The sequence below is a fragment of the Oncorhynchus keta genome, chromosome 11 (genome assembly GCF_023373465.1).
Source record: "Oncorhynchus keta strain PuntledgeMale-10-30-2019 chromosome 11, Oket_V2, whole genome shotgun sequence".
NCBI lineage: Eukaryota > Metazoa > Chordata > Actinopteri > Salmoniformes > Salmonidae > Oncorhynchus > Oncorhynchus keta.
Window position 1 is genome coordinate 32,747,256 of NC_068431.1, and position 25,972 is coordinate 32,773,227.

The window sequence follows — 25,972 nt, forward strand, 5'->3', positions numbered from 1 at the left end:
CTCGTCTGAGTCTGCTCTTGAGTTCCACTCCGCGTAACACATATACCACGATTGATGCAGTCTGAATCAGCTATATGAATAGTAGGCTACACATAATGCATTTCCAATGCCATGACTAGAGCATCACTGATTTTCAAGGGTTTTTGTATGTTTTTGCCAGGCTGATGTTTTCAGGTGACGTTATAGACAGCATACTGATATCCACCTACTGCAGCCTCCCTCAGAGTTATTTCAACAATTGTGTCCACTGCCCTTTAATTCTTTAATGGGAGGGACAGGGGGCAAAGAACATCTACATTGACATATCCCCACAGTCAATTAGTGACTTCCGCTCACCTCCAGACCATAGGGTGCATGTTAGTGCAGAGCAAACAATGGGACACTTAAAATTGGTATAACATTAAGAAACGGAGACTGTGCCGAAGTAGATTAGATTGGTGTGTTCTGTAATGTCATTCAGAGGAGAGAATTTTTGGGGGGCCTGTTTCCAATCACTTAGCTGCCAGTGAAGGGTGCTTGACATGCTGGTAATAAGAGGAAGGATTGTTATGCCAAATACATTATTTTTGATGGGGCTGTCACTGCATTCTAATTTTATAAATAAAAGGTGATGATGCTTTTGGATCACAAATGGTCAAATTGATTAAGGTTAGGGTTAAAGCGGTATATTATTGTCCCTTGTTCATCCGGGATAGAACAGCTGTAGTGGGATCTGCACATAGTGGAGCACTTGACTGAAGTGAAGTGACACTGACAGTCTCACATGGTCACAATCAAGCGATCAAGGGTGGAGCTCCAGGAGTATGAGATGACTATATTATATTACAAGCTGGGCTTTATCTTAGGAGGGGGTTATTTATTAATGTTCAAGGTGGGACAAACAGTGTATGAAGGGTGTAGTGCCAGGTCATGGCCAATAGTAGGCATACACATGAATTATTCACAGTGGATTAAATGCCAGAGTGAAGGAGAGAAAGAGGGGAGAGAGAGAGAGAGAGAGAGAGAGAGAGAGAGAGAGAGAGAGAATGTCAGTGAATGTGTGTGTGTGAGCATGCGTGTCCATATTCCTGCATTAATTTGTGTGTGTTTGTGAGAGCATCTGTACGTACGTGTGTGTGTGTGTGTGTGCATGCGTGGGCAATCAAATCAAATTGATTTATATAGCCCTTCGTACATCAGCTGATATCTCAAAGTGCTGTACAGAAACCCAGCCTAAAACCCCAAACAGCAAGCAATGCAGGTGTAGAAGCACGGTGGCTAGGAAAAACTCCTTAGAAAGGAGTGGCAATGAGCCATAGACCCTCTATAGGACTTACTGTGCGAGCTCCAGCTCCCTGCACCGGATCCTAGTGTCAGTCCAGTCCATTCTTTATAACTGGGGGAATCCTTCAGCCCATTAATCTAGCCACAGAAGGACACAGAGCTCACATCTGCTGCTAGAGCCCTGCCAAAGAGCCAACGGTTACTCTTACATAATGTCTGTGTAAGACCAGAGAGACAGCTATTTTTCTGTTTAGATCTTTTCTTCAGCACATATTCCTTACAATTTTAGGAAGGCTTAGATGTTTAGAGAATCAATGGCAAAAATCTAAGCGGTGGATCTGAGCCTCTTTGGATCCCTTACTCTGCACTGGAATAGGAGGCATTGTCATGTGCATGGTAGTGGTGTAGTGAAAATAAGAAATGACCAGGGTCAGGGCTGTGTGCGTGTGTGTGCGTGTGTGTGCGTGCGTGCGTGCATGCATGCGTGTGTTTGCTCTGCAGAATCATGCACCCAGTGTTTCTCTAGATTAGCTCTGGGCCAGAGGGTAATCGCTGACTCCTCAGTGTACCTGGGACATAACCACAGTGAGTCCGAAGGCCATGCTTTTATGACACACATGGCTTCTCTATATGAGCGTCTGTGTCTCGTGTTTCCAGGGTCCCTGCCTCTATGGCAACGGAGATTTGCATTATTTTTCAGTGGCGACCCGTCATTCGGGGCAGGTGGGGCAGAGCCCCAACTGTTTAGCTAAAAAAATATATGGAGACATTTTTATGTATATGTTGTTTTTTTCCCGGTTTTGCAGGTTGTTTTGGATTAATACATGTCACATATCAGTTTGCTAGCTGCATAAAGCTGCATACAAACATGGTCTCTTTTTGCTTTCTTGAGGAAGGCAGCTCCAAAATGCAGGTGTTTCAGCCTAGCTCAGTGCTTTCTGTGGTGGTGGGGAAGCCAGCGGAAAATAGTAGGGGTTGGTAATACTCTCTTGTTGCTCCGTGATTGGCTCCGCGTTCTGTCACTTATTGGGACACAACGTCAACGCAAAATCTATGGGGAGAGCTCGAAAATTCAAGCCCTTGGGTGCCACCATAGAGTTACATTAGAAGTGCCCATCCAAGAAAGCTCAAGGTTATTGGCCACAGATCAAATTGCGTCAAATCACCTTATATCTATAGTATAATTGATTGGACTGGTCATATCAATATCATATTTCCAAAACCTTAGCTAGAAAGCTACATGTAGCAGTCATCATCATGAATCAAGTCGACAATCTACTGGCAAATCCTTTACAATCCTTGTCATATGAAGATAAATTATGAAGACATATTATAGATAAAATGTATCGGTGCTCATCAGGCATTGGACATAAACATTACACAACGGGTTGGAAATCGCAAATTCAACAATGAGTGGTTTGGAAGGAATCAGTGGCTAACTGCAAGCGTTGCAAAGCAATCACTAGCCTTACTATTCAGTGGAGTGGATGTGTGGTCCAAGTCTGCTGTCAATCCAGCATGACTACTGTCACTTTCAAAACAACTGGAAACACGGAATTGGGAAATCTCAGACTTCATTGAGGCATGAGTAGGTAGGCGAATAATTACAATTTTGCAGATTAACACTGGAGTGATAAATGAGCAGATGATGATGTGCAAGTAGAGATACAGGTGTGTAAAAGAGCAGAAAAGTAAATAAAATAAAAACAGTATGGGGATGAGGTAGGTAAAATTGGGTGGGCATGGGCTACTGGACCGAAGGGCGCTTCTGGATCGATGGGCGCCTCTGGACCGAAGGGCGCCTCTGGACTCTCCAGACTGAAGGGCACCTCTGGACACTCCGGACTGGAGGGTGTCACTGGAAGCTCCTGACTGGAGGGCGACACTGGAGGCTCTGGACTGGAGGGCGTCACTGGAAGCTCCTGACTGGAGGGCGACTTTGGAGGGAGGAGACGCAGAGACAGCCCGGTGCGTGGGGCTGCCACAGGGCCCACCAGGCTGGGGAGACCTACAGGAGGCCTGGTGCGTGGAGGAGGCACCGGATGAACCGGGCTGTGGGGGAGCACTGGAGCTCTGGTGCGCAGCCTTGGCACCACTCCTCCAGGCTGAATGCCCACTTTAGCCCTGCCCCTCCAGAGTGCAGGCACATGTCGAACCGGGCTGTGGGGGAGCACTGGAGATCTGGTGCTTAACACTTGCACCTCTCCCTTAGGCTCAATGCCCACTTTTACAGGCATAGGGAGAACTGAACCCTCCCAGCGCCCCAGAGACACAGTACGCAGAGCCGGCGCAGGATATGTTGGGCCGAAACGGCACACCGGAGACCAAACGCGCTGAGCTGGCACAATCCGCCCTGGCTGGATGCCCACTCTTGCATGGCACTTGCGGTGGGCTGGCATGTAGCGCTCCGGGCTATGAGCGCGCACTGGAGACACCGTGCGCTTCACCAGGACCACTCTGCTTCCGGTAAGCACAGGGAGTTGGCTCAGGTCTCTCGCCTGACTCTGCAAATCTCCCTGTGTGCCCCCCAAAAAATGATTTTGGGGCTGTCTCTCGTGCCTGTTGCGTTGCCTTGCCTCATATCGCCGCCTCTCAGCTTTAGCTGCCTCCAGGTCTTCTTGCGGGCGGCGATATTTCCCAGCCTGTCTCCAGGGTCCCTGTCCATCGAATATCTCCTCCCATGTCCAGGAGTCCTGAACCCCCTGCTCCCTGTTACCACGCTGCTTGGTCCGTTTGTGGTGTGTAGTTCTGTAACGATTTTCGTCGTCAGATGAGGAAGAGTAGTCGGACCAAAGCGCAGCGTGGTAAGTGTTCATGTTTATTTATTGAACTGAACACTAATACAAAATAACAATAACAAGTCATAGTTGGCCGCCTAATGAGCGGGCCGGCCGTGGTACGTATGAACTGGTCCATGGGAACTATAGCTGTGTTACGTAACTAAGAGTGGTGGGGGCGGAGTCAGGCGCAGAGAGCAGAGGTTTAAGGAAAACCGTATTTATTCCGGTGAGAAAAGGTCATGCCAAAACAACAGGCGAATAAATAACCGGCCCAAAACAGGACACAAACAGTCCGTAAAAATACAAACAATAGCATCTACAAAACAGAACAGAGAAACAAGCCTGCACAAAAGCAGGCGGGCATAACAGGCTTAAATAGCCCTAAACCAAACCCCAAACGAGAAACAGGTGAAACCAATAAGACATAACCAACAGAAAAGGAAGGTGGAAGTCATGACAAGCTGTTTTTAAACTGGGTGGTTCGAGCACTGAATGCTTATTGGCTGACAGCTGTGGTATATCAGACCATATACCACGGGTATGACAAAACATTTATTTTTACTGCTCTAATTACGTTGCTAACCAGTTTCTAATAGCAATAAGGTACCATGAGGTTTGTGGTAGATCAAATAAAATAAAATAAAATTTGATTAGTCACATGGGCCGAACAGGTGTAGACCTTACAGTGAAATGCTTACTTATGTGCCCCTAACCAACAATGCAGTTAAAAATATATATGAGTAAGAATAAGAAATAAAAGTAACAAGTAATTAAAGAGCTGCAGTAAAATAACAATAGCAAGACTATAGACAGGGGGGTACCGGTACGAGTCAATGTACAGGGGCACAGTTTAGTTGCGGTAATATGTGCATGTAGGCAGAGTTATTAAAGTGACTATGCACGTGCCTAAGAACAGCCCTTAGCCGTGGTATATTGGCCATATGCCACACCTCCTTGTACCTTATTGGTTAAGTATAGCCAGCTGCATAGATTCCCTTTGGACTGTAAAATTAAATAACTCAATATCGCCAACTTCCGACTTTTGGGCTAGCATCAAGTCTAGTTGAGGAATAAAGTCTAGTTATAGAAAGTGAGTGGTTTGAAGATAAAGCAAATACACACAATATCGACCAGATAAACAAGTGAATTCAAGAGGCATACAAAACTCTAATATCATGCTTTTATTATAAGGGCTACAACCCTTTCAAAGCCTTCAACGGTGGGGAACCGGCAGTGGTGGGAAAAGTACCCAATTGTCATACTTGAGTAAAAGTAAAGATACCTTAATAGAAAATGACAAGTAAAAGTGAACATTACCCAGTAAAACACTACTTTTGTAAAGGTCTAAAAGTATTTGGTTTAAAATATACCTAAGTATCAGAAGTAAATGTAATTGCAAAAATATACTTAAGCATCAAAAGTATAAATAATTAAAAATTAAGCAAACCAGACCGCACAATTTTCTAGTCCCCCCCCAATTTACGGATAGCCAGGGACACTCTCAAACACTAAGACATAATTTACAAATGAAGCATTTGTGTATCGTGAATCCTCCAGATCAGAGGCGGGGGATGACCAGGGATGTTCTCTTGATACGTGCATGAATTGGACCATTTTCCTGTCCTGTTTGAGCATTCAAAATGTAATTACTTATTTTGGGTGTCCGGGAAAATGTATAGAGTAAAAAGTACATCATTTTGTTTAGGAATGTAGTGAAGTAAAAGTAAAAGAAGTCAATATGAATAGTAAAGTACAAATACCCCCCAAAACGATTTAAGTATAACTTGAAAGTATTTTTACTTAAGTACTTTACGCCACTGGGAACCGTAGTACGCAAGTAGGAACTGACGTTCATTCACGAGGACGAATGATGTGGCAAAAATCAAAGGGCGAATCGCAAAGAAATAGTACCAATGTATCCTTAATCGCCCAAATTGTATGCGCCCTTTGCACTACATTTTAGTAAGTTTTCTTGGATTGTATAAAAATGAATAGTTTTCAATTGTGAATATTATACATAAAATGCTAATCGTGATTGGAAATTACACTTTTTGAAACATAAATATGTGTATTCGTCCGCCCCACTGAAGTACACTGCCATTTCCGGATTGTTTCTCTCCCGAGCAGCCTCCACCACCGCCATTGAAGGTCCAGTGTGTTCAGTGCAGCGGTATCAGACCGTCATCACTGGGGAAGCAAGTAAACAGCAAAAGGACAATTACAATCACCAGTATATTGACAACACATTGTCATACAAGTCTAACCAATTGGACTTTAAACTAGGCTTTTCCTGGCTGTCCGGCTAGGATCTGAGAAGAAGCCGTAGTGTGTTAGCATTAGGAGAATCGGGAGGAGAGCAAAGGAACCGCCATGGCTCAGATCCTGCCTATTCGCTTTCAGGAGCACCTGCAGGTAACGTTATGTTGAATGAATGGTGATATTTCTGAAAAATTATAATGTATTACTTTCCTCATTCATTGTTCATTAGGATACTAACATAACCGACGAGTAACACGCATCGCTTATCTCTGAATGAAAATGACCTCAACATAATGTTGGCTGAGTTAGCTAGGTAGCTAATCATGACATCGCCGCCCAGCTCGGTGGGACGCTGACGATGGATGACATTAGTTAACTAGATACAGTAACTATATAGATATAGTTTCTAACTAGCGAGCAAGTTGTCTTACCCATTGGTATGGACGGCGAAGTCGTTAGTAGGCCAATAACTTATTGTTATAGTTGGCTAACGTTAGCTACAATATAGATAGTTTGCCAACTAACCAGTATGAGACCAGCTAACGTTAGCTTAGCCTAAATCTACTAGCCAGCTGCTCACAAATGTGTTGTAGCTAGCTAGCTACATGAAGGAAATATATTAATACCAATTCAGCAATAAACCATCTGTCGTTAATTATAGCTATCTAAATGTGATGACCATTCAACCCGGATCACATGTTAGTAAGCTAAAGTTAGCCAGCCACCTATAGTAGCTAGTTTAGCTAACATTCTTACTGTCACAGATCTGAACTATCAGGCGAGTTGAGTTACATTTCTATTTACACCTGTACTTGCCTTAGTTTTGAATAAGCAGGTCTAGCTCAGCCGGCGGTGTGAGTTCACTAGTTAACACCAAGCCTGATAGTCATTTCCCTCAATGTCAGTACTGAAGAATAGGCAACGTTTCATTCTTTCCTTCCCTAACAGTATCATGAATATCCTTTCATTCATGCAGATTAGGTTAAGTGGGCTGCCTGCCTCATGATTCTTAATTGACTTTCCTAGTTAAATAAAGCATGTCATCAGCAGGTGTATAACACATCTTCACACATAATTAGATAAGGCTATTTCATGTACTTTTGTATGAATGCACACTGACTAATGATTTTCCATCACATATAAGTTTGATTACTGTTCTGTTAATGAAATGAGTTTAAACTCTTGGGCAGTTTGGGTGTAGTTTATTTTCAGTGGACAATGTATTTATTTTAACCTTTATTTAACTAGGAAAGTCAATTAAGAACATTCTTATTTACAATGAAGGCCAAACCCGGACGACGCTGGGCCAATTGTGTGCTCCTCTCTGGGACTCTCAATCACGGCCGGTTGTGATACAGCCTGGATTTGAACCAGGGTCTCTGTAGTGATGCCTCAAGCACTGAGATGCAGTACCTTAGACCGCTGCACCTCTCGAGAGCCCAAAACATTTACCTCGAGCACTAAAAAGCTACACAAATGACATTTGACCAATGAAAAAGTCTTCCTCTATTAGGCAATATATGTGACTGGGAGTGTTTGTGGTTTTGAATGACCACACCTTAGCCTGACATAGGCTACATCACGTCATGGTGACTATTAAACTCACAGTAGGTCAAGTTGAGGAAGTGGAAAACATTTATGCTCCTTGGAGTGCATGTATTGTGTCAAGACTGCTGGCTTGAAAGATCTCTAAGTGAGCTAGCGAATGAATAAATCAGTCTCTGGTCTTTTTGTGGAGCCTCAGATTCAGAACGAGACATGCGATCTGCAAACATCTTGGTTTCTGAAAAATAATTGGTTTTACATTGTGTTGCTAGACACGATGCAAAGTTGGTTTGTTTTTAAGCATGACTCATAAACAAAACTGTTAGGAGAGGTGGAAATATGTAGTATTTATTTTTCAGTCAGAATAATAGCTTTACTACAATACTTATAGACAAAGCGCTGCATGTGACTGAGATTCACTTTTGCTGTTAAATTGTGCAGTTTTGCCTCTACATCTGGAGTAGTGCTGTTTTTGCTATTACATTGATTCTAGTTTCTCTTCTCTTTTCTCATGGATATTGTATGGTGTCTGAGGGGAATTGCAACTGTAATTTCTCAGTATTTCAATCTGTGGTGTAAAATGATAGGATATTCTCCAGAGGATTATGGCTAACCACAGATGTTGGAGAGGTGAAGGGATGTCACTGAGCCAATGTTGTTGGACTGTCCTCTTTTCTTTCTTTTTTTTCTGCAGACGGGAATGGTGATAACACAAATTAGCCCTGCAGGCGTAGTCCCCAAACACTAGACCTAGTATACACTCCAGCCTTTACTGCTGCACAGTGCATTCACAGCAATAGCCCTTAGTGCCAGGATGATACCAGTATCTCTAGATTTTTTTTCCATGGCTAAAATGAAAACACAAAGCAGACCAAACTCTTTGGTCCTTTAAAAACCTGCTGTATGTAAAATATACAATCAATTGTGACTCTGGATGACAACATAATGATGTTTGTTTTCCGAAAGAAGTTAAATCCGTTTTGTTTTTCTTTGCCACGATACTAACAATTATCAAGATATTGGTAGCGACCTGGCCCTAATAGCACTCCATATCACTAATGTACCTGTACTGAAGATAAAGTTGACTAATCAAATTAATCTAAATATAGCTTTAGCTATTCATACATCACGTCTGAGGTTGACAAGCCCTTGTAAAGGCCTTTAGTTTGTGGAATTATAATCTACAGTTTATGTTGAGTTTTATGCCCTTGAAGGGTCTAATTGCAGGAGTGGGTGTTTCAGAAGATAGAGGAAGGTGGGACTGTTTAGATAATGTACTGGCTATTCTGTGAATTGAGATTGAGCTAAGCTGGCACTTTAGTTTGTAGCTGTAGGGTGTGAGGCAGGGGTGTTGTGCACCACATCCACCATCTTTCTCCTGCATCTTGAGTGAGACTTAATACTAGTACTCTGTCTATGAATTACCAACACTGTGTGTAGAATTCACATTGACCTCTGGTGCATGCTCCCGTTTTTTAAGGCTGTGTCAAGTTATTCTAGACATGAAAGCATTTTCAGCGCAAAGCTAGAGAAGGATATTGTGCTCTCACTATGCAGTGCATTTATTTACTAGTTTCTGTTGCCTAACAGCGCCCGCAGCTCACAAATTTAGTGTAATAAGTATCCTCTGATTTCTGTCATTGGCACGTACGTCATTGTATGTGACCGATATATATATACCCTGGGGAGTCCAGCTGCCATCACTAATGCTTTACTTGCATATGCTGTTTCATGCGTGTTTCACGGATGGTGTAGAGCGAGGTATGAGCAGTGGATCATGCAGAATATTTCCCACACATTGTCCTTCAACTGGGCCATTCATGGTGTGCTGTAATTGGAAATGAAGACCCAAAGGTTCAACGTATAAGCTCAGTGGTGCAGCTCACCATGAGGTTCCCTCAGCCTCTGGGGTCAGTCTGGGTGAACATAAGTGTGCTTTAAAGCACCTTCGGTGTAGGTCACCCATTTACATGATGAAATGCAAAGCAGAGGCTTATGGGGCGACAGGTAGGCTAGTGGTTAGAGTGTTGGGCCAGTAACCGAAAGGTTGCTGGATCAAATCCTCGAGCTGACAGGGTAAAAATCTGTTATTCCCCCCTGAGCGAGGCAGTTAACCCATTGTTCTCCAGCCGCCGAAGACGTGGATGTTGATTTAAGGCAGCCACCCGCACTTCTCTGATTCAGAGGGGTTGGGTTAAATGCGGAAGACACATTTCAGTTGAAGGTATTCAGTTGTACAACTAAGTATCCCCCTTTCCTTTCTATTGTGATCATCTGTCATCCTCCCTGTTGGGTTTATGTCCACACTCCCTCTGGAGTGTCTTCATAAATCTCTGCTGGGCTGTCAGGTATCTGGGCCGGTAGGTATACGGCTCCATACACACAGGAGAGCTAACAAGCTCCCAGGAAACTACCAGGGCCTCACTTTGAGCCAATTGGTGCAGTATGGTCACATGATGTGAGTCAGTTACTGACTCCTTTAAGGTCCGCCTCTCGTATCTGCTTCTATGACATCACGGTGCTCCAGTGGGCAGGCGATGGATGTTTTCTCACACACACACACATCCAGCCCAGTACTGCTGTTCTAATACAGTACAGAGACTGAGCCAGCCAAACTCAGTCAGGTCCATTACTTTTTATTTTATATTTAACAAGGCAAGTCGGTTAAGAACAAATTCTTATTTACAAAGACTGCCTACACCAGATAAACGCTATTTGTTCAGCCAGTAGCAGCAGTCCGATCTGCTTTAAAGCACACTTATGTTCACACAGACTGACCCCAGAGGCTGAGAGAACCTCATGGTGAGCTGCACCACTGGACCTATACGTTGAAGCCTCCCATCCACTTTATTTGCTCTCCCTCTGACGGTGTCCTCTGTCCTCACTCATCCGAGGCTACTTGCATAGCTTGCATTTTTATAAATCAGCCATTTATACAGCTGGCTGTATAGAACTGGACTTTTCCTCTCTCGGAGGTACAAGGGCCCTGACTGTTTTTCCAGGCATTGTTTTTTTACTCACCACACACACTTGGTTTTCCTCGGAGTTGGGGATAGTGTCTTGAACATAATGCATGTTGGACTCCTATTCACTGAGTGAAGACATTGTTCCTGACCCTGTGTTGACAAAGGTTTCCCTTGCTATTAGTATTCTGTAACAGAGGGTGTGAGGAGTCAAGTTTCCTCACCTGTGCCAAATGTTTGTTTATATTGAGAGGTTAAACTGGATATGTCAATAAATATCTTAGTGCTTATCAATATCATATCTCGGCAATGTTTCACTTCAATAAGGCCACTCACTATCTTTATATTCCTTCCCACTTTATTCAAGAGATGGCTAGTTGTCTCTTGATAAAATGTTTTTGATTACATGGCAGATGGTCCTGGGAGCATCTGTAAGAACATCTATCTGCTTGATGTGACTCTACATGTAGTCATCTAGTATTATCCTACTAGGGCTGCTAGCAGAGAACAGAACATTCTCATTCTCTCTATTTATGCAGCTTGAACAAGTTACAACAATGTAACCAGTTCAGCTGAAAATGAGATGCCCTACTCAAGGTCACATACTGTACATTTCTCCTCCTACATGACTCTGCTCACTGCTTGAAAGTCTTTATTTATTTTACCACAGCAATAACTGTTGTCGAATGGCATTTAAATGGAAGACATTACATTTTACCCCACCACTAAACTCTGTTTAGTGCGTAATAGGTGTAAAGAAACTTTTTATGCCTGCGTTCTTTAAAACCTCACCTTCAAAGGTTTGTGTGGGGAACTTTGAACTCTAAGCAGCTGATATCTCGTGACATGCTTGTGAGGATATGGATTTGCTAAACACTTGACATTCCTCAGTGTAGGACACCTGAACATACAATAAAGCAGCAAAGCATTTCACAAAAAGGAAAAGCCACTAAACTATCTGGAAACCAACCCTCAGTCAAATCAAATCGAATGTATTTATATAGCCCTTTGTACATCAGCTGATATCTCAAAGTGCTGTACAGAAACCCAGCCTAAAACCCCAAACAGCAAGCAATGCAGGTGTAAAAGCACGGTGGCTAGGAAAAACTCCCTAGAAAGGCCAAAACCTAGGAAGAAACCTAGAGAGGAGAACTGGCTTGACCAGTGGCTGGACTCCACTCTGAATTCATCTTTTTATCTCTCCTTTTCCTCCCCTCTTCCCTTATATCTGTCAGACCAGAGGACCTGTCTTCCTTACCCCTGGGTTGGTGCTGGTCACATGTCCCCCGACCCATGGTCAATCTGTGAGACAATGGGCTCCTGCTTCCTGTTGTGGAGTAATAGAGCAGTTTGGAGCTGGGACCCCCTGCAAGCCTAAGCACATTCTGCCCTTCCTTGAATCCCTGCAGGACGCAGGGGCTTTTGTGCTGAGCAAGGTGCCCTTGTTCCCTTGAAGGAAGAGAGGAAAAGCAAACCTCTTGTTAAATCAGCAGATGGATGCATGGGTCTGCGGCTTGCTCAGGTTGAGAACGCTTCACATGGGGTTCGAGGGAAGTGTCTGATTTGCATTTTAGCCTATTCATCTTAACATAAGCTTTGATTCTAGCCAGGGACAGAGAGTACAGTTGCATCTTTCCTTGGAATGTCATTCGTTCCACACAGTGCATCACTACTGAACCACTTTCTGCCAGTGAGGCTGTAGTGTATTGGGTATCCATTTGATCCAGCCACTCCAGTGCACCTGGAACCAGGAGCTGCTAATCTATTATAGAGCTGCATCTAGATTTCCTGTCTGCTTCCCAGTGTTACGTAACAGAAGTATGCAGAGCATACTCCACTGTTGTGCCATTTTAAGATCTAGTTCGGGGATTTCATGTGATTTGTGACAATGATAAGAGAGACATGGTTTGGAAAGGTAGTGGTGATGGTAATGGATGATGAGAGGTCTGATGGATGAGGAGTGACTCACTGTGGCCTTGTGGCAGTCTGTCTGTTTCTTCCCGCAGCACAGAGTCAATTGCCTGGCTGGTTTCATTACTCCTTTTAGGAGGGGAGACTATCATGCTCCCTCCACCCTTCACTCTGTAAACCTCTTATCCGTATTTTTGTATCCCCAATCTCGCACTCTTTCTCGCTCTGTTCCCTCTCTCCTCTTTCTCTCATCGTGCTGCCGTGGCAAAGTGAATTCGGCAGACGAGAACACCCGTCAGATAAATAAGCGCAACACTTTGCGGAAGCCTTGGCGCTGACAATCATTCCCTTTCTTACATCTCTTCTGTCAAGTGTTGCTCATGCTCCCCTGCTGTCAGTTTACATGTCGTAGTTAACCTCTAGCGACGAGCAATCCCGTATCCGGGAGCGTAATCATAGCCTCAAGCGCATTACCATAACGCAACGTTTCCTATTCATGAAAAGCGCAAATGAAATGAAATAAATATATTCAAACACAAGCTTAGCCTTTTGTTAACACTGTCATCTCAGATTTTCAAAATATGTGTTACAGCCAACGCTAGACAAGCATTTGTGTAAGTTTAGCATGGCATAATGCTATGCTAGGCTGTGTTGGCAGCAGGCAACATTTTCACAAAAATAAGAAAAGCAACCAAATTAAATAATTTACCTTTGAAGAACTTCAGATGCTTTCACTCAGGAGACTCTCAGTTAGATAGCAAATGTTCCTTTTTTTCCAAAAATAATATTTTTGTAGGCGAAAAACATCACGTTTGTTCATCCTGCTTGGCTGAGAAATCGACCGAAAATACTTCAACTATAACACTGAACTTTTTTCAAAATTTGCTCCATAATATCGACAGAAACATGGCAAACGTTGTTTAGGATCCATCCTCAAGGTGTTTTTAACATATGTATTCGATAATATATCAGTGGAGGCAGTTGGTTTCTCATAAGAAACGATTGGAAAAATGGCTACCTCAGTATTTTACGCAAGGTTTTCTCCGGGTGACACCATGCGTCCACTCGCCCTATATGGTCTCTTACAGCCATTCTCCAATGGAAATGCCTAAAAAGACGTCACAATGCTGCAGACACCTTAGGGAAAATGTAAGCTGACTCCTAGCTCCTTCACAGCCATATAAGGAGTCATTGGCATGAGGCGGTTTTAAAAAATGCGGCACTTCCTGATTGGATTTTTACCTGGGTTTCGCCTGTAACATCAGTTCTGTGGCACTCACAGACAATATCTTTGCAGTTTTGGAAACGTCAGTGTTTTCTTTCCAAAGCTGTCAATTATATGCATAGTCGAGCATCTTTTCATGACAAAATATCTTGTTTAAAACGGGAACGTTTTTCCTCCAAAAATTAAAATAGCGCCCCCTATATCCAAGAAGTTAATGCAGTGTTTCAATAGCATCTGGAATAAAAGGCCTTGAGCTGGAATGTGCCCAAACCCACCAGTCCAGCTATTGCCATGGGGTAGTTAACCCAACACTAGTCTGTAAGGGCAGAGGACACAACCTCATGACTAAATTAGTGAGTTTCCAGCCTCCTCCATGTTGGTGTGTATGGTATTAATTTGACTTGGTTTCTCACACATTCCTTCTCAGTGATGTCATGCATGCCTATGTGGGGTGGCTATGTTAGTGCCTGCTTAGTGTGTGCTCATAATGTTAGCCAAGGAAATTCGTTGTGGACAGACAAATAATTTTGCTCTAGTTCAACATCTCTGTCTCTGAACTGAATTATTTGGGTTCCGGTCAGTGTAACACATTCATTGTGCAGTGGAGATGGAGGGCGCACTGGGGGCATGCCTGCTGGACTTTAAGTTCCTGTTTTATGGCTGTTTTCATGTTGAATCAAAAGTTTTTCCTCCAGCCGCCAGCATAGAGAGACCTCATGGAGGATGAAGAGCATGTAAATCTGTCTAGACCATTGTGGAATGACTGTTATAGGACAGAAGGACACTCCCATTGAGGGATTTCTGTCCACTGTCCACTCCGAGTAATATTGGTCAGATATACGACTTCCTCAAATGCTTTGGCATAGGCATCATGTCTAGAGGTTCAAATGCGAATCCAGTATACATACATTCCCTTTGATTTGTCAGCCATGAGTTTATTTTTTGTAGAGTGATATGCACTGTTCATTTTGAAGAACATTGGTGAACTTCTCCAGGGCCTTGTCTGACAAGGCATCAGTGTGTCTTCATTTTTACAAATATCACTACAAATGTCACCATAAATGTCCAAGCCTCCAACCAGGTTTGTTTCAAACACAAATCATCATAGTCCTGTCATCAGTGGGATCTCTTCAATAATGGCCTTGCATATCTTGAAAAGTAGTGGTAGTATGTGTTCTGTTCTGGGCTTGGATAAGGCCAAGCTTATCTTTAGGGAGATAGTAACATTTGTAGTGGGTTTCTGTGTGAGTCACCCACAGTGGCCAGGCAGCTCTAAATGTAACGGAGTGTCTTTCCTGAGTGATGGATCGTGTTTGGCTGTAGGGCTGCTTCTGCAGCAGAGCTCCATTGTTTACTGTTCAATTCAGTTGTGGGTCGTTACTTCTTACGCACTGCCTACAGAGTTCCCTTCCACCAACCAATAGCAGCAAGGTCAGGGCATCCCTCCAGCCAATGAGTGATGGTTATGCTCCAGTGATGTCATCAGTGGTATACTAAATGCCGCCCTAAACTGGAGTGTACAGCTATCTGTGTAATAGAATAGAATTGCGACCATATAATTAGATGGGTAGCTAGCTCTTTTTTTGTCACTTCTGTAATAATGATACAGGAGAGTTCCTGCTTATTAACTCCAATAGCTCTTTTAATGTCTTTTAACGTGAGCAATTAGTTCAGACAAATTCAAAGTTATATTACAGTTCGTAGAAACATGTCAAACAATGTATAGAATCAATCCTTTAGATTGTTTTTAACATAAATCTTCAATAATGTTTCAACTGGACAATTCCTTTGTCTTTAGAAATGAGAAGGAACGCAGCTAGCTCACGGTCGTGCGCCTGACTGAGCTCATGGCATTCTGCCAGACTGCTGACTCAAATAGCTCTTATTCTCTCCCTCTTCACAGTAGAAGCCTCAAACAAGGTTCTAAAGACTTGACATCTAGTGGAAACCTTGGGAAGTGCAATATAACCCCACAGACACTCTATTGGATAGGCAAAGACTTAAACTACAAATCTCAGATTTCCCACTTCCTGGTTGGATTTTTTCTCAGGTTTTGTTAAATGAATAATGAATGAATAACTGTAGGCTATTACATTTCTGTGTGTGCAGTGGTTCTTCCTTTTAAAAATTGAGCTGGTTTGTGACAGATTGTGGTAAATTGCATCATTCTGTCATTGCGCCACACTATCACAAGGGGGAGATATATCAGCATTCTATCGGTAGTATAAACGGTGCACAAGTTGACTATCTTTTCATAAATTAAATGGAGGTGTGAATGTTTCAGTCTGAGAGTCTCTTCTCTGGCACTAGAGTCCTGCATCAGGCAACAACAAGAACAGATTCTGGCGGTGTTCCTGGAATTTTTAGAGAACTTAGGTAAATGCAATGCCGAATTACACTTGACATATGAACTGACGATTTTGGAAAAATAGGCACGGTGGGCTTTTGCTTTCTCTACCTCTAAAAACCAAAATAAATAATTGTAAATAACAAACGGTCTTTGTTTACCACAGTGTGAAAGGGTGATAGCTCCTCTATAGAAAGTGAGCATAAAGCTGAGTGACTCACTCATTTGTGGCTTTGGATCAAAAATAAATAAGTACCAACATTCTTTGATGGTCAAAACATTTATTAACGACGAAGTTAATCTGCTCATGTGTGTTCAATTATTTATGACATTGTGGTTACAATGAAGAATGTAAATTAAAATAAATCCTGTTCATATTGAATAATCAGATGTGTTGCAAGCTTGTCATTGTTCCCTATTTTATAAGATTTTATTTGATATTTTTAGGCCATACAAAATATACAAACAACAACTACTACACACCTGCCCAGACCCACCTGCTCACACCCCCATCTAACTCTCCGCCTCAAACTGCACCGGTTTGTTTCTCTCCATTGCCCACACTCACTTTCAACATTTGGATAATAAAGCATTTAAAGGCTGACATTGGTTTATTTTTAATACTTCTGACAGCCAAATGTCTAACTCCTCCTGTAACTTTTGGACTTTTTAACATTCCCACAAGGCTTTGATTATTATAACATAATGAAAATGTACCAGGTAATTTAAATTACTGCAGACCTATGGGTTTAACCTTCTGAATAAAGGATTATATTGAAGAAGGACTGAAACATAAACACCCCCACTAATTTACAAAAGGATAGTCTAATAGCTTGGCTAGATGTGACAAATTCCCCAATTTGTACCACAGTTAGACTACTGATTAATGCTGCAGTCAGAGTGGAGTCCTTTTGTAAAGTGTAGCCTAATGGCCAAAAATGGCAAACTTACAATGTATTCGATGCTTAAATCTAAAGTTGTACAGTATTTGTTCATCAACATCTTTTATGCTTTTGTTAATAAAATAATGATAAACATCTGCATTTTGAAAGTCTTTTTCAGCTACTGTACATCTCAGTTCAATTTTAGTTGCGCTTCCACCCCCAGCTCCACGACCATGGGTAAAACCTTGCTGAGATGGCCTCCCGAGTGGCGCAGCGGTCTAAGGCACTGCAGTGCGTGAAGTGTCGTTACAGACCCGGGCTGTGTCGTAGCCGGCTGCGACCGGGAGACAGGGAGAGGCAACGCACAATTGAACCAGCGTCGTCCGGCCCATGTGTCTTACTAGTGAACCTCTGAGTCTTCATTAATACTGTGTCTCAGAGGTTTCTGTCCGTGACCGACGCAACCTGAAAAGCGTTAATTAAAGACCAAGTTAATGTGTACTTGAGGTCACTGAGAAAGTCTGGTCATGTCCTGCTCTCCCTTGTGTGAGGAATTAGGCACTTTACTATGTAGGCTACAGAAAACATTGTCCTGTTGCTTTTTGTCAGACTGCACAGTGGCCTAATAAACACATACCTTTACAAAAAAATCCAATTCAATAATACAGTATATTTGCACCACTGCAGATGCTGTGTATTTATTTTTATAATACTGTTGTCGGTTTACAGTAGTGATGGACAGTTGGAGGCATTTTGAAAATAACATTTTAAAATACTTGTTTTTCACAAGTGTAGCAGGTTGAACTCTGCAAACAATGTTTTCACTTTGAGAATGGCAAATCACTAATGACTACATTCATTCAATACATTGGAATACAAAAGAATCCATCCACCCATGATGGACTAGCAGGACAATACTCTTGCCAAGAAGGACATCAAGTAGGAGGACCATTGTATTAAAAGTCACTGCACAGTATCCTAATAAACATGCGTTTACATTTTCTTTCTTCGAAATCAATCATTTCAAATCGTCACATGTGCTGAATACAAGTGTAGATCTTACTGTGAAATGCTTACTTACAAGCCCTTAATCGACAGTGCAGTTCAAGAAAGAGTTTATTTGGTAAATATTTTATTAACTAAAGTAAAAAAAATATTTAAAAAATAACGAGGCTATATACGGGGGTACCGAGTAAAATGCATTTGAATTTTTCTTGGAATAGAAACACCATAAATCCCATAGTCTTAACAAAAAAATGTTTTAAAGTCTCCTAGTAAAGCCAATATTATACTGTCAAATGCATTCTTGAATTAAATCGCTTTAGCCGACATGTTGCGGTTTATTCATTGTTTAATTGTTCAAGGCTCCCTTTTGTTGTTTTGTTTTTATAACAAATGATTGACTGTATTTAAAGACATGGATGACTTGTTTGCTTTGCCAATAGGAAAGTTAAACACCTACAGCAAGCAGGACTCTTAGGCCTACAGCTCCATGTCATTTCAATAACTTAGCTTCTCAAAAATGCCCCCTGGTGGTCAAACTAGCACTAAATAGCATGAATTGCAACAATGGCTGACAGTTAAATAACTTAAGAAGTCTGCGGCACTCCGCAAGCCGTTCTGCAGTATGACACAACTTTTAAAGGAAGAACCACTCTGTCATTGAAAGGCTCCTAGGCTGCTACACATGAGTGAAAGAATGCGGTGCTGGCCGGTTGGGGTTGTGGAGGGTGTGTCTCACCATTGATAAAGATGTGGGCTCTTCCTGGAAATGTGGTTTGTGTTAGCTGATTAGCAGTGGGCCAAAGTGTTTCAAATTGTCTGGCCTAGGCTACATTGTTTGAGTAGGCTACATTAATTAAATCAACAAGTAAAAAAAAAAAAAAAATTAAAATCAAATGTTATGCATTTTGGCCAGTAACCTGTAAAGCAGGCCACTGGTTTTGATTTGAATAGATTAGGTCTCCCTGTTTGAGCTTCTTCATGTGCACTTTTATAGAATCAAAGGCATTATCTAGGGGAATTCCAGTATGGAATGACATGTCCTCCAAGATTTGGAATGACGTCCTCCAAGATTTGCTTTGTGAGGAGGAATAAAATACAATCTGCTTACATTCCCAAATTCTATGTTTGGCCTTTGTGTAATACAGATTTATTTCAAGAAACTAAGGAATATGCCATCTGATATTAGTTGAAATGTCTTAGTAGATGTGGTGAGGCGAGGGGTTGTGCCAAACAGCTGCGTACAGAATAATTCTGTAGCGGTGTGTTTAAGCTTGGGGCAGCAATTAAAACTCTTCACCCCCTACCCTGTCCCCTGCCCCTCTCTCTGTCAGACTCTATTCCTGTCACTTGCCACCTCTTCTCCTGCAGCTGGTATGGTAGCTCAGCCCTGTGTCTGTCTTGAGGGCAGTCCCTGTTTTTTATCTTCAGTTTAAATTCAACTCCCCTCAGTGTCATGTATGTGATCTGAAAGCAAACTCAGTTTTGGCTGCATTTCAAGTCTGAGGAGCTAGATAGATCGATAGATGGATGGATGATTCTCCCTCAGCCCCTAGTAGCTGTGGAGGGAGAAGGAGCTCCCTGGCCTGCATCATTAATGAGCCTCAGCCTAAACAAATACCTGCAGGTTGTAGTCTAGCTATTACTCTCATAATCACAGACACGTTATGCCTGGCAGCCCTAATCCAGTAAACACATGTACAGCCCTACATTACACAACTAGAATATGGTGAGAAAGTAAAACGAGGTGAGGAAAAACCTGTCCGACTTATCCTCAAACGCAGTGCCACCAAATGTTACCATGACCCTTCTCAGTGATAAATGGGTCCATGGGCACAGTATGCAGCACTTCCCTGCAGACAGCAGGTTGTTGCTGTGTCAGGGTTTGAGAGTCAGTATGAGTTTGAGGCTGGTCTATAGGTACTGTGCTGGCCAGGCCTGGCAGACAGACTGGGTGACAGAGTGGTGCTGTTAATCTAGCGTCCCGCAGGTCTTTATTGGAACACCGGTTAACCCCTTGTGTTCCTCCTCATGCAGGTTGACTATACAGTCTCTGTGTGTTGTCATTGTGAGTTCAACAACCGGTCAGAACAGGATAGGGAGTCTACTGAATTCCGGTGCTTTTAGGGTGGTATAGTCTGTTCCCCTGCGGGAACTTTCTGGAACATCTATTTAAAGCGTCCCAGAAATGGGGTGTGTTAGCATCACCACAATGCCTTGTCATTGCATAACTTAGTGGAATTAAATTGGTGCGTGTGTATTTGATTTGTTACACACGCACAGTGTGCAGAGCCTAGTTTGAGGAGCGGAATAGTCTGCGAGAGCACCTCGAAGCTGGTACTGGAGTGAAACAAAACAATTCTAAATGCAATCGTGTGTTAAACTGTTTTGATGGCCACGATTCAAAAGAGCTACAACACTGAACAAAAATATTAACGCAACATGTAAAGTGTTGGTCCCATGTTTCATGAGATGAAATAAAAGATCCCAGAAAAGTTCCATTCACACAAAGCTTATTTCTCTCAAATTGTGTACAAATTTGTTTACATCCCTGTTAGTGAGCATTTCTCCTTGACCAAGATAATCCATCCACCTGACAGGTGTGGCATATCAAGAAGCTGATTAAACAGCATGATCATTACACACTTTGCTATGTTTTACTTTGGCCAAAGATCACCTCCCAGCCCCCCTCCCTCCTCCGGGTCCTTCCCCCCAGTCCCAAGAAACCATGCAGCTCTGCTCTGGTCCATCTCTCTGGAGTGCTACTCAGTGTCAAGCTCAATGACATCACCAGTCAGTCACACAGCAGCACACTCCTGAGCTGATGTTAAACCCCTGACATAACACTAGTTTAGCCATGGCCTTTCATTCATCCCATCTAATGGTGCAGATAGGTCTACTGTACAACCTGCAGTTTTGTCAACCTTATTACCTTCTTGTAACTAAGTTACAAAATGTAGAAGTTATGACCCATTGACAAATGTGTCAGTGTGTTGTATTTTTTTAAATTGAAATTACCCTTTCCCATGTTCTCTTCCCACCTGTCATTCTGTCTGGCACCAGTTGATGGTGAAGTCCAATAAAAATGTTGATCTTCCTATAATAGCAGTTTGAGAGAGAGGCCTACTAAGGTTTGACCTTATTGCTATTTATTGGCTTATTTTCGAGCCCCTCAGTGTTTCTGTTTCAGCTGGTTTCTTCTACTTCCCATATTATTGAACGCTAAATAGCACCCAACTTTTCTCCTCTCTCCCTTCTCTCAGCTCCAGAACTTGGGCATTAACCCAGCCAACATTGGGTTCAGCACCCTGACGATGGAGTCTGATAAGTTCATCTGTATCCGGGAGAAGGTGGGCGAGCAGGCACAGGTGGTGATCATCGACATGGCCGACCCCAACACTCCCATCCGCAGACCAATCTCTGCAGACAGCGCCATCATGAACCCTGCCTCCAAAGTCATTGCACTTAAAGGTACGCCAATTGGAACTGACAGCCTGAATTTCGTTTAGCCTTCATTAAACCAGGATAAAATCCCTGCAGAGGTTAACCTCTGCAGGGAGTTATTTGTACGTACAAGAGTTATCATACGTAGGCTTACATTCCATCCGCTTAAGGTTGTGTTGATGTTTTTATGGATGGAGTATAGCAGCATTTAACCCTTAATGGGCCTGCCCATCTTCATGATTCAGTTTTTACATGTTTGTAATGTAGCCAGCAGATTTGTCAACATCCAACATCCATTCAGTGTAGTCAACATCTGTTTTAAGTCCACATACAGCTATTTATATTTAGTTTTGTAAAGTCATTTTGATTGGCCCAGCCGGAATCTTGCCAGACATTTGGTTTACTGACCTGTGACCCAACAGAAGTGTGATTTTTACGTTCTTGTTCAGCAGCCATAATTGCTTTGTCTGTTTGTTTTGTTTTTGTTTCTCTGTTTTGTTTGTTTACTGCTTTCTTATGTGTACGCAGACGGTGAGTTAAAATTTCAGTACACCTGAGTTGTGCAAGTTCTAAATCCTGTTTTTAAATCCGGTTATTAGGGTCAATAGAAAACACCCACACCAGTCTCTTCTTTCATATTAGACGCATAACCAAGCTGTTAGCACCATGTTATCCTCCAGCTGGAGACTGATTCCCATTGTGCCAGTCCCATTGTACTTTATTTTCCAAACCCTGTCTGCATATAGTTGAACATCAATTTGGCAAAATACACTGATTTTAATATGGAATCAGGACAAATCCATACACATTTTTTTAAATACATATTATATTTTGTACACTTATGTCTAACTATTAGGCCATCTAAACAGGATTTGGCTTTCACAACCATCTAGCTTGAATGTTGGCATTACATCAATCATTTGCTTAGATGTACCAGTGATTTAGTATCTGTTTTGGGGGTGGAAATATTGTGAGTCAAATTATGATTTTAGCTACATTTCTATTTGCACAAATTTGTATGCCATTCGGATTCCCTGCCCCAGTTCCTCTGTGTTCAAGAGTAATGTTGGCCAACCCCATGGTTGCCTACAGGTTTCACTATCGTTGTCATAAGAGCTGTGTAATTTTCATTGCTCTAAGCTTAGGTTATTTAATCCAAGACCACATAAGATTGAGGTAAAGCAGTAAATAGACATGAGCTAGGTTACTTGGGATGTTTCATCTTTTATTAAAACGTTTAGAATTCCTTCATAGCTAGCCAACTCATGGTAGATCCAAAGTTGTAGGCAGTGAACGTGCCCTGGGTGATGTTGAATCAGTGTTCATACTCTGATGGTTGCTCTGCTCCTATACTACTATTGATTAGATGATACACAGTGCATTCTGAAAGTATTTAGACCTTTTGACTTATTCCACATTGTTACATTACTGCCTTATTCTAAAATTGATTCAATAGTCCCCCCCCCCCACCTAAAAAAACATCACATTTACATTGGCAGTGATTACAGCCTCCAGTGTTCTTGGGTATGACACTACAAGCTTGGCACGCATATATTTGGGGAGTTTCTCCCATTCTTCCATGAAGATCCTTTTAAGCTCTGTCAGGTTGGATAGTGAGTGTCGCTGCACAGCTATTTCCAGAAATGTTAGATCGGGTTCAAGTCCAGGCTCTGGCTGGGCCACTCAAGGACATTGAGACTTGTCCCGACGCCACTCCTGCGTTGTCTTGGCTGTGTGCTTAGTGTCATTGTCCTGTTGGAAGGTGAACATTCGCCCCAGTTTGAGAACCACCTCCTGAACGCTCAGGACGTCATCAAGGATCTCTCTGTACATTGCTCCGTTAATCTTTCCCTCGATCCTGACTAGTCTCCCATTACCTTCCGCTGAAAAACATCCCAACAGCATGATGCTGCCACCATCATGCTTCACCGTAGGGATGGTGCCAGGTTTCCTCCAGACATGACACTTGACATTCAGGCAGAAGATAATCTAGTTGTTTTTCATGATCTGAGAGTCTAGGTGTCTTTTGGCAAACTCCAAGCGGGCTGTCATGCCTTTTACTGAGGAGTGGCTTTTGTCTGGCCACTCTACAATAAAGGCCTGATTGGTGGAGTGTTGCAGAGATGGTTGTCTTTCTGGATGGTTCTCCCATCTCTAGAGGAGCTCTGTCAGTGACCATCGGGTTCTTGGTCACCTCCTCGACCAAGGCCCTTCTCCCCCGATTGCTTAGTTTGGCCGGGCAGCCAGTTCTAGGAAGAGTCTTGGTGGTTCTACACTTCCATTTAAGGTTGACGGAGGCCACTGTGTTATTGGGGACCTTCAATGCTGCAAAAACATTTTGGTGCCCTTCCCCAGATCTGTGCCTTGACGCAATCCTGTCTGAGCTTTACAGACAATACCTTTGACCTCATGTCTTGGTTTTTGCTCTGACATGTACTGTCACCTGTGGGACCTTATATAGACAGGTGTGTGCCTTTCCAAATCATGTCCAATCAATTGAATTTACCACAGGTGGACTCGAATCAAGTTGTAGGAACATCTCAAGAATGATCAATGGAAACCGGATGCACCTGAGCTCAATTTAGAGTCCCATAGCAAAGGGGTTTGAATAATTTTGTAATTTTAAAAATATTTTTAATGCATTTGCAAACTATTCTTAACCTGTTTTGTCATTATGGTGGTATTTGTGTGTAGATTGAGAAACATTTTAGAATAAGGCTGTAATTTAACAAAATGTGGAACAAGTTAAGGGTTCTGAATACTTTCCAAATGCACTGTACGTGTCCAGTAAGACTATCCTATCAGATGGTAGTGGCTGTAGTAAGTGAACATTTCAGGCCAGGAGTATAGAGATGTTGAATAGGGCCATCATGACTTTTGTCATTCCCAATCATCTGTGTCGTAGCTACTGTTAGACAGAACTAGTGGGAAACGCAGGGCCGTGGTCACTAGCATCGTAGCATTGCTAGATACCTTCTTCCTATTCCCTAATATGGATTCAGACAGGGCCTCCCCTCCCTCTCAACCACTATGCTAAGTCTGTCATGTGATGGTTTAGTCACCCTGTGGGATGGGAACATCAGAATACACACTGTGTGCAGATTCTCACCATGCACACTTTCAATTGCTTAATCTGTTCCAATCAAAATTCACCTTGTTGAATTTAAAATTTGGCTGCCTATGCTATTATTGGTCCACTGCAAACTGGTCTGATGCTGTGATTATGAATCAGCGGCTGTCACTAACACGGCAAAAATAATTCTGCAGCTTTTGGAAGTTAATTGCTTTTTGTGATTTACAATTAGCTTTCGATATGGTAAATGAACAGGAAATATATTAATGCTTCTTAAGGCTTTAGCTTACCTAGTTAATGTTTATTCACCCAAAACTAATCAAACAAAACACAGGTGAGTAACCTTTTCTAACCTATCATTGATATATTAACACTATTAAATAACATGTAGCAACGCACAGTCTTAATCACTATTGAGAACCCCTCTTCTCCATTAGTTTAAGTGGTTTTATTTGCCAGTCCCCAAACATTCTGCAACACTCTTTCCTCTCCCTTTAATACTGTCCATAAGTATTCATTAGTCCTCTCTTCTTATATTTGACCTTGATGCAGATATGTAAGATTTGTGGTTATGTAAACATTTTGCTTTTCTTTTCTTAAACTCTGACTGGTGTTTTAGTAAGTCATGGTGACCTCCTTGCCTGATGCTCTCTGAGCCATGACTACCAACATTTCGAGCTTGACTCTCGTTACTCAAGTGTAATTTGGTATTTACCTTTCCCTCAGTCCGGTGTGTGTGTGTGGCTCTCTATAACTCTGACCTGTGTGTTGATTTAGCTCTCAGATTAGCCACAACGGGTTGTTCTCCCATGCGATGCCCCTCTCTCTCCTCCCTCTGCCCCTCTCAGCCGCCAAAACCCTTCAGATCTTTAACATTGAGATGAAGAGCAAGATGAAGGCCCACACCATGACTGATGACGTCACCTTCTGGAAGTGGATCTCCCTGAACACAGTGGCACTTGTGACTGACAATGCTGTCTACCATTGGAGCATGGAGGGGGACTCCCAGCCAATCAAAGTCTTTGACCGGCACTCCAGCCTGGCGGGCTGTCAAATCATCAACTACCGCACTGACGCCAAGCAGAGATGGCTGCTGCTCATTGGCATCTCCGCACAGGTTACTGTCTTAAACACACACTCATGCATATTCATGCGAGCGCACTCACTATATTATGGTTGTAAATATGGGGAAGAGGTCTGTCGGTGATAGAGATGCTCTGATTTTTGACGCTACACTCCACAAAGCAAGCTAGTTTGCAGGGACTTCTGCTCTTGC

General features: G+C 42.6%; 1 protein-coding gene across 4 annotated transcripts in view; it reads left to right on the forward strand.

The window, feature by feature from the left end:
• Nucleotides 1–6,137: 6,137 nt before the first annotated feature.
• LOC118390081 (clathrin heavy chain 1) overlaps nucleotides 6,138–25,972 on the forward strand; it is a 50,685-nt gene continuing 30,850 nt past the window's right edge. For 3 of the 4 annotated variants that reach the window (XM_052457011.1, XM_035780279.2, XM_035780281.2), the window contains exons 1-3: nucleotides 6,139–6,455; nucleotides 21,443–21,650; nucleotides 25,545–25,813. In XM_052457011.1, coding sequence (XP_052312971.1) covers nucleotides 6,414–6,455; nucleotides 21,443–21,650; nucleotides 25,545–25,813 — 519 coding nt within the window. In that variant the 5' untranslated portion in view covers nucleotides 6,139–6,413. Of the gene's footprint in view, nucleotides 6,456–21,442; nucleotides 21,651–25,544; nucleotides 25,814–25,972 lie in introns of all 4 variants that reach the window. The other variant, XM_035780276.2, reaches the window with a different exon arrangement.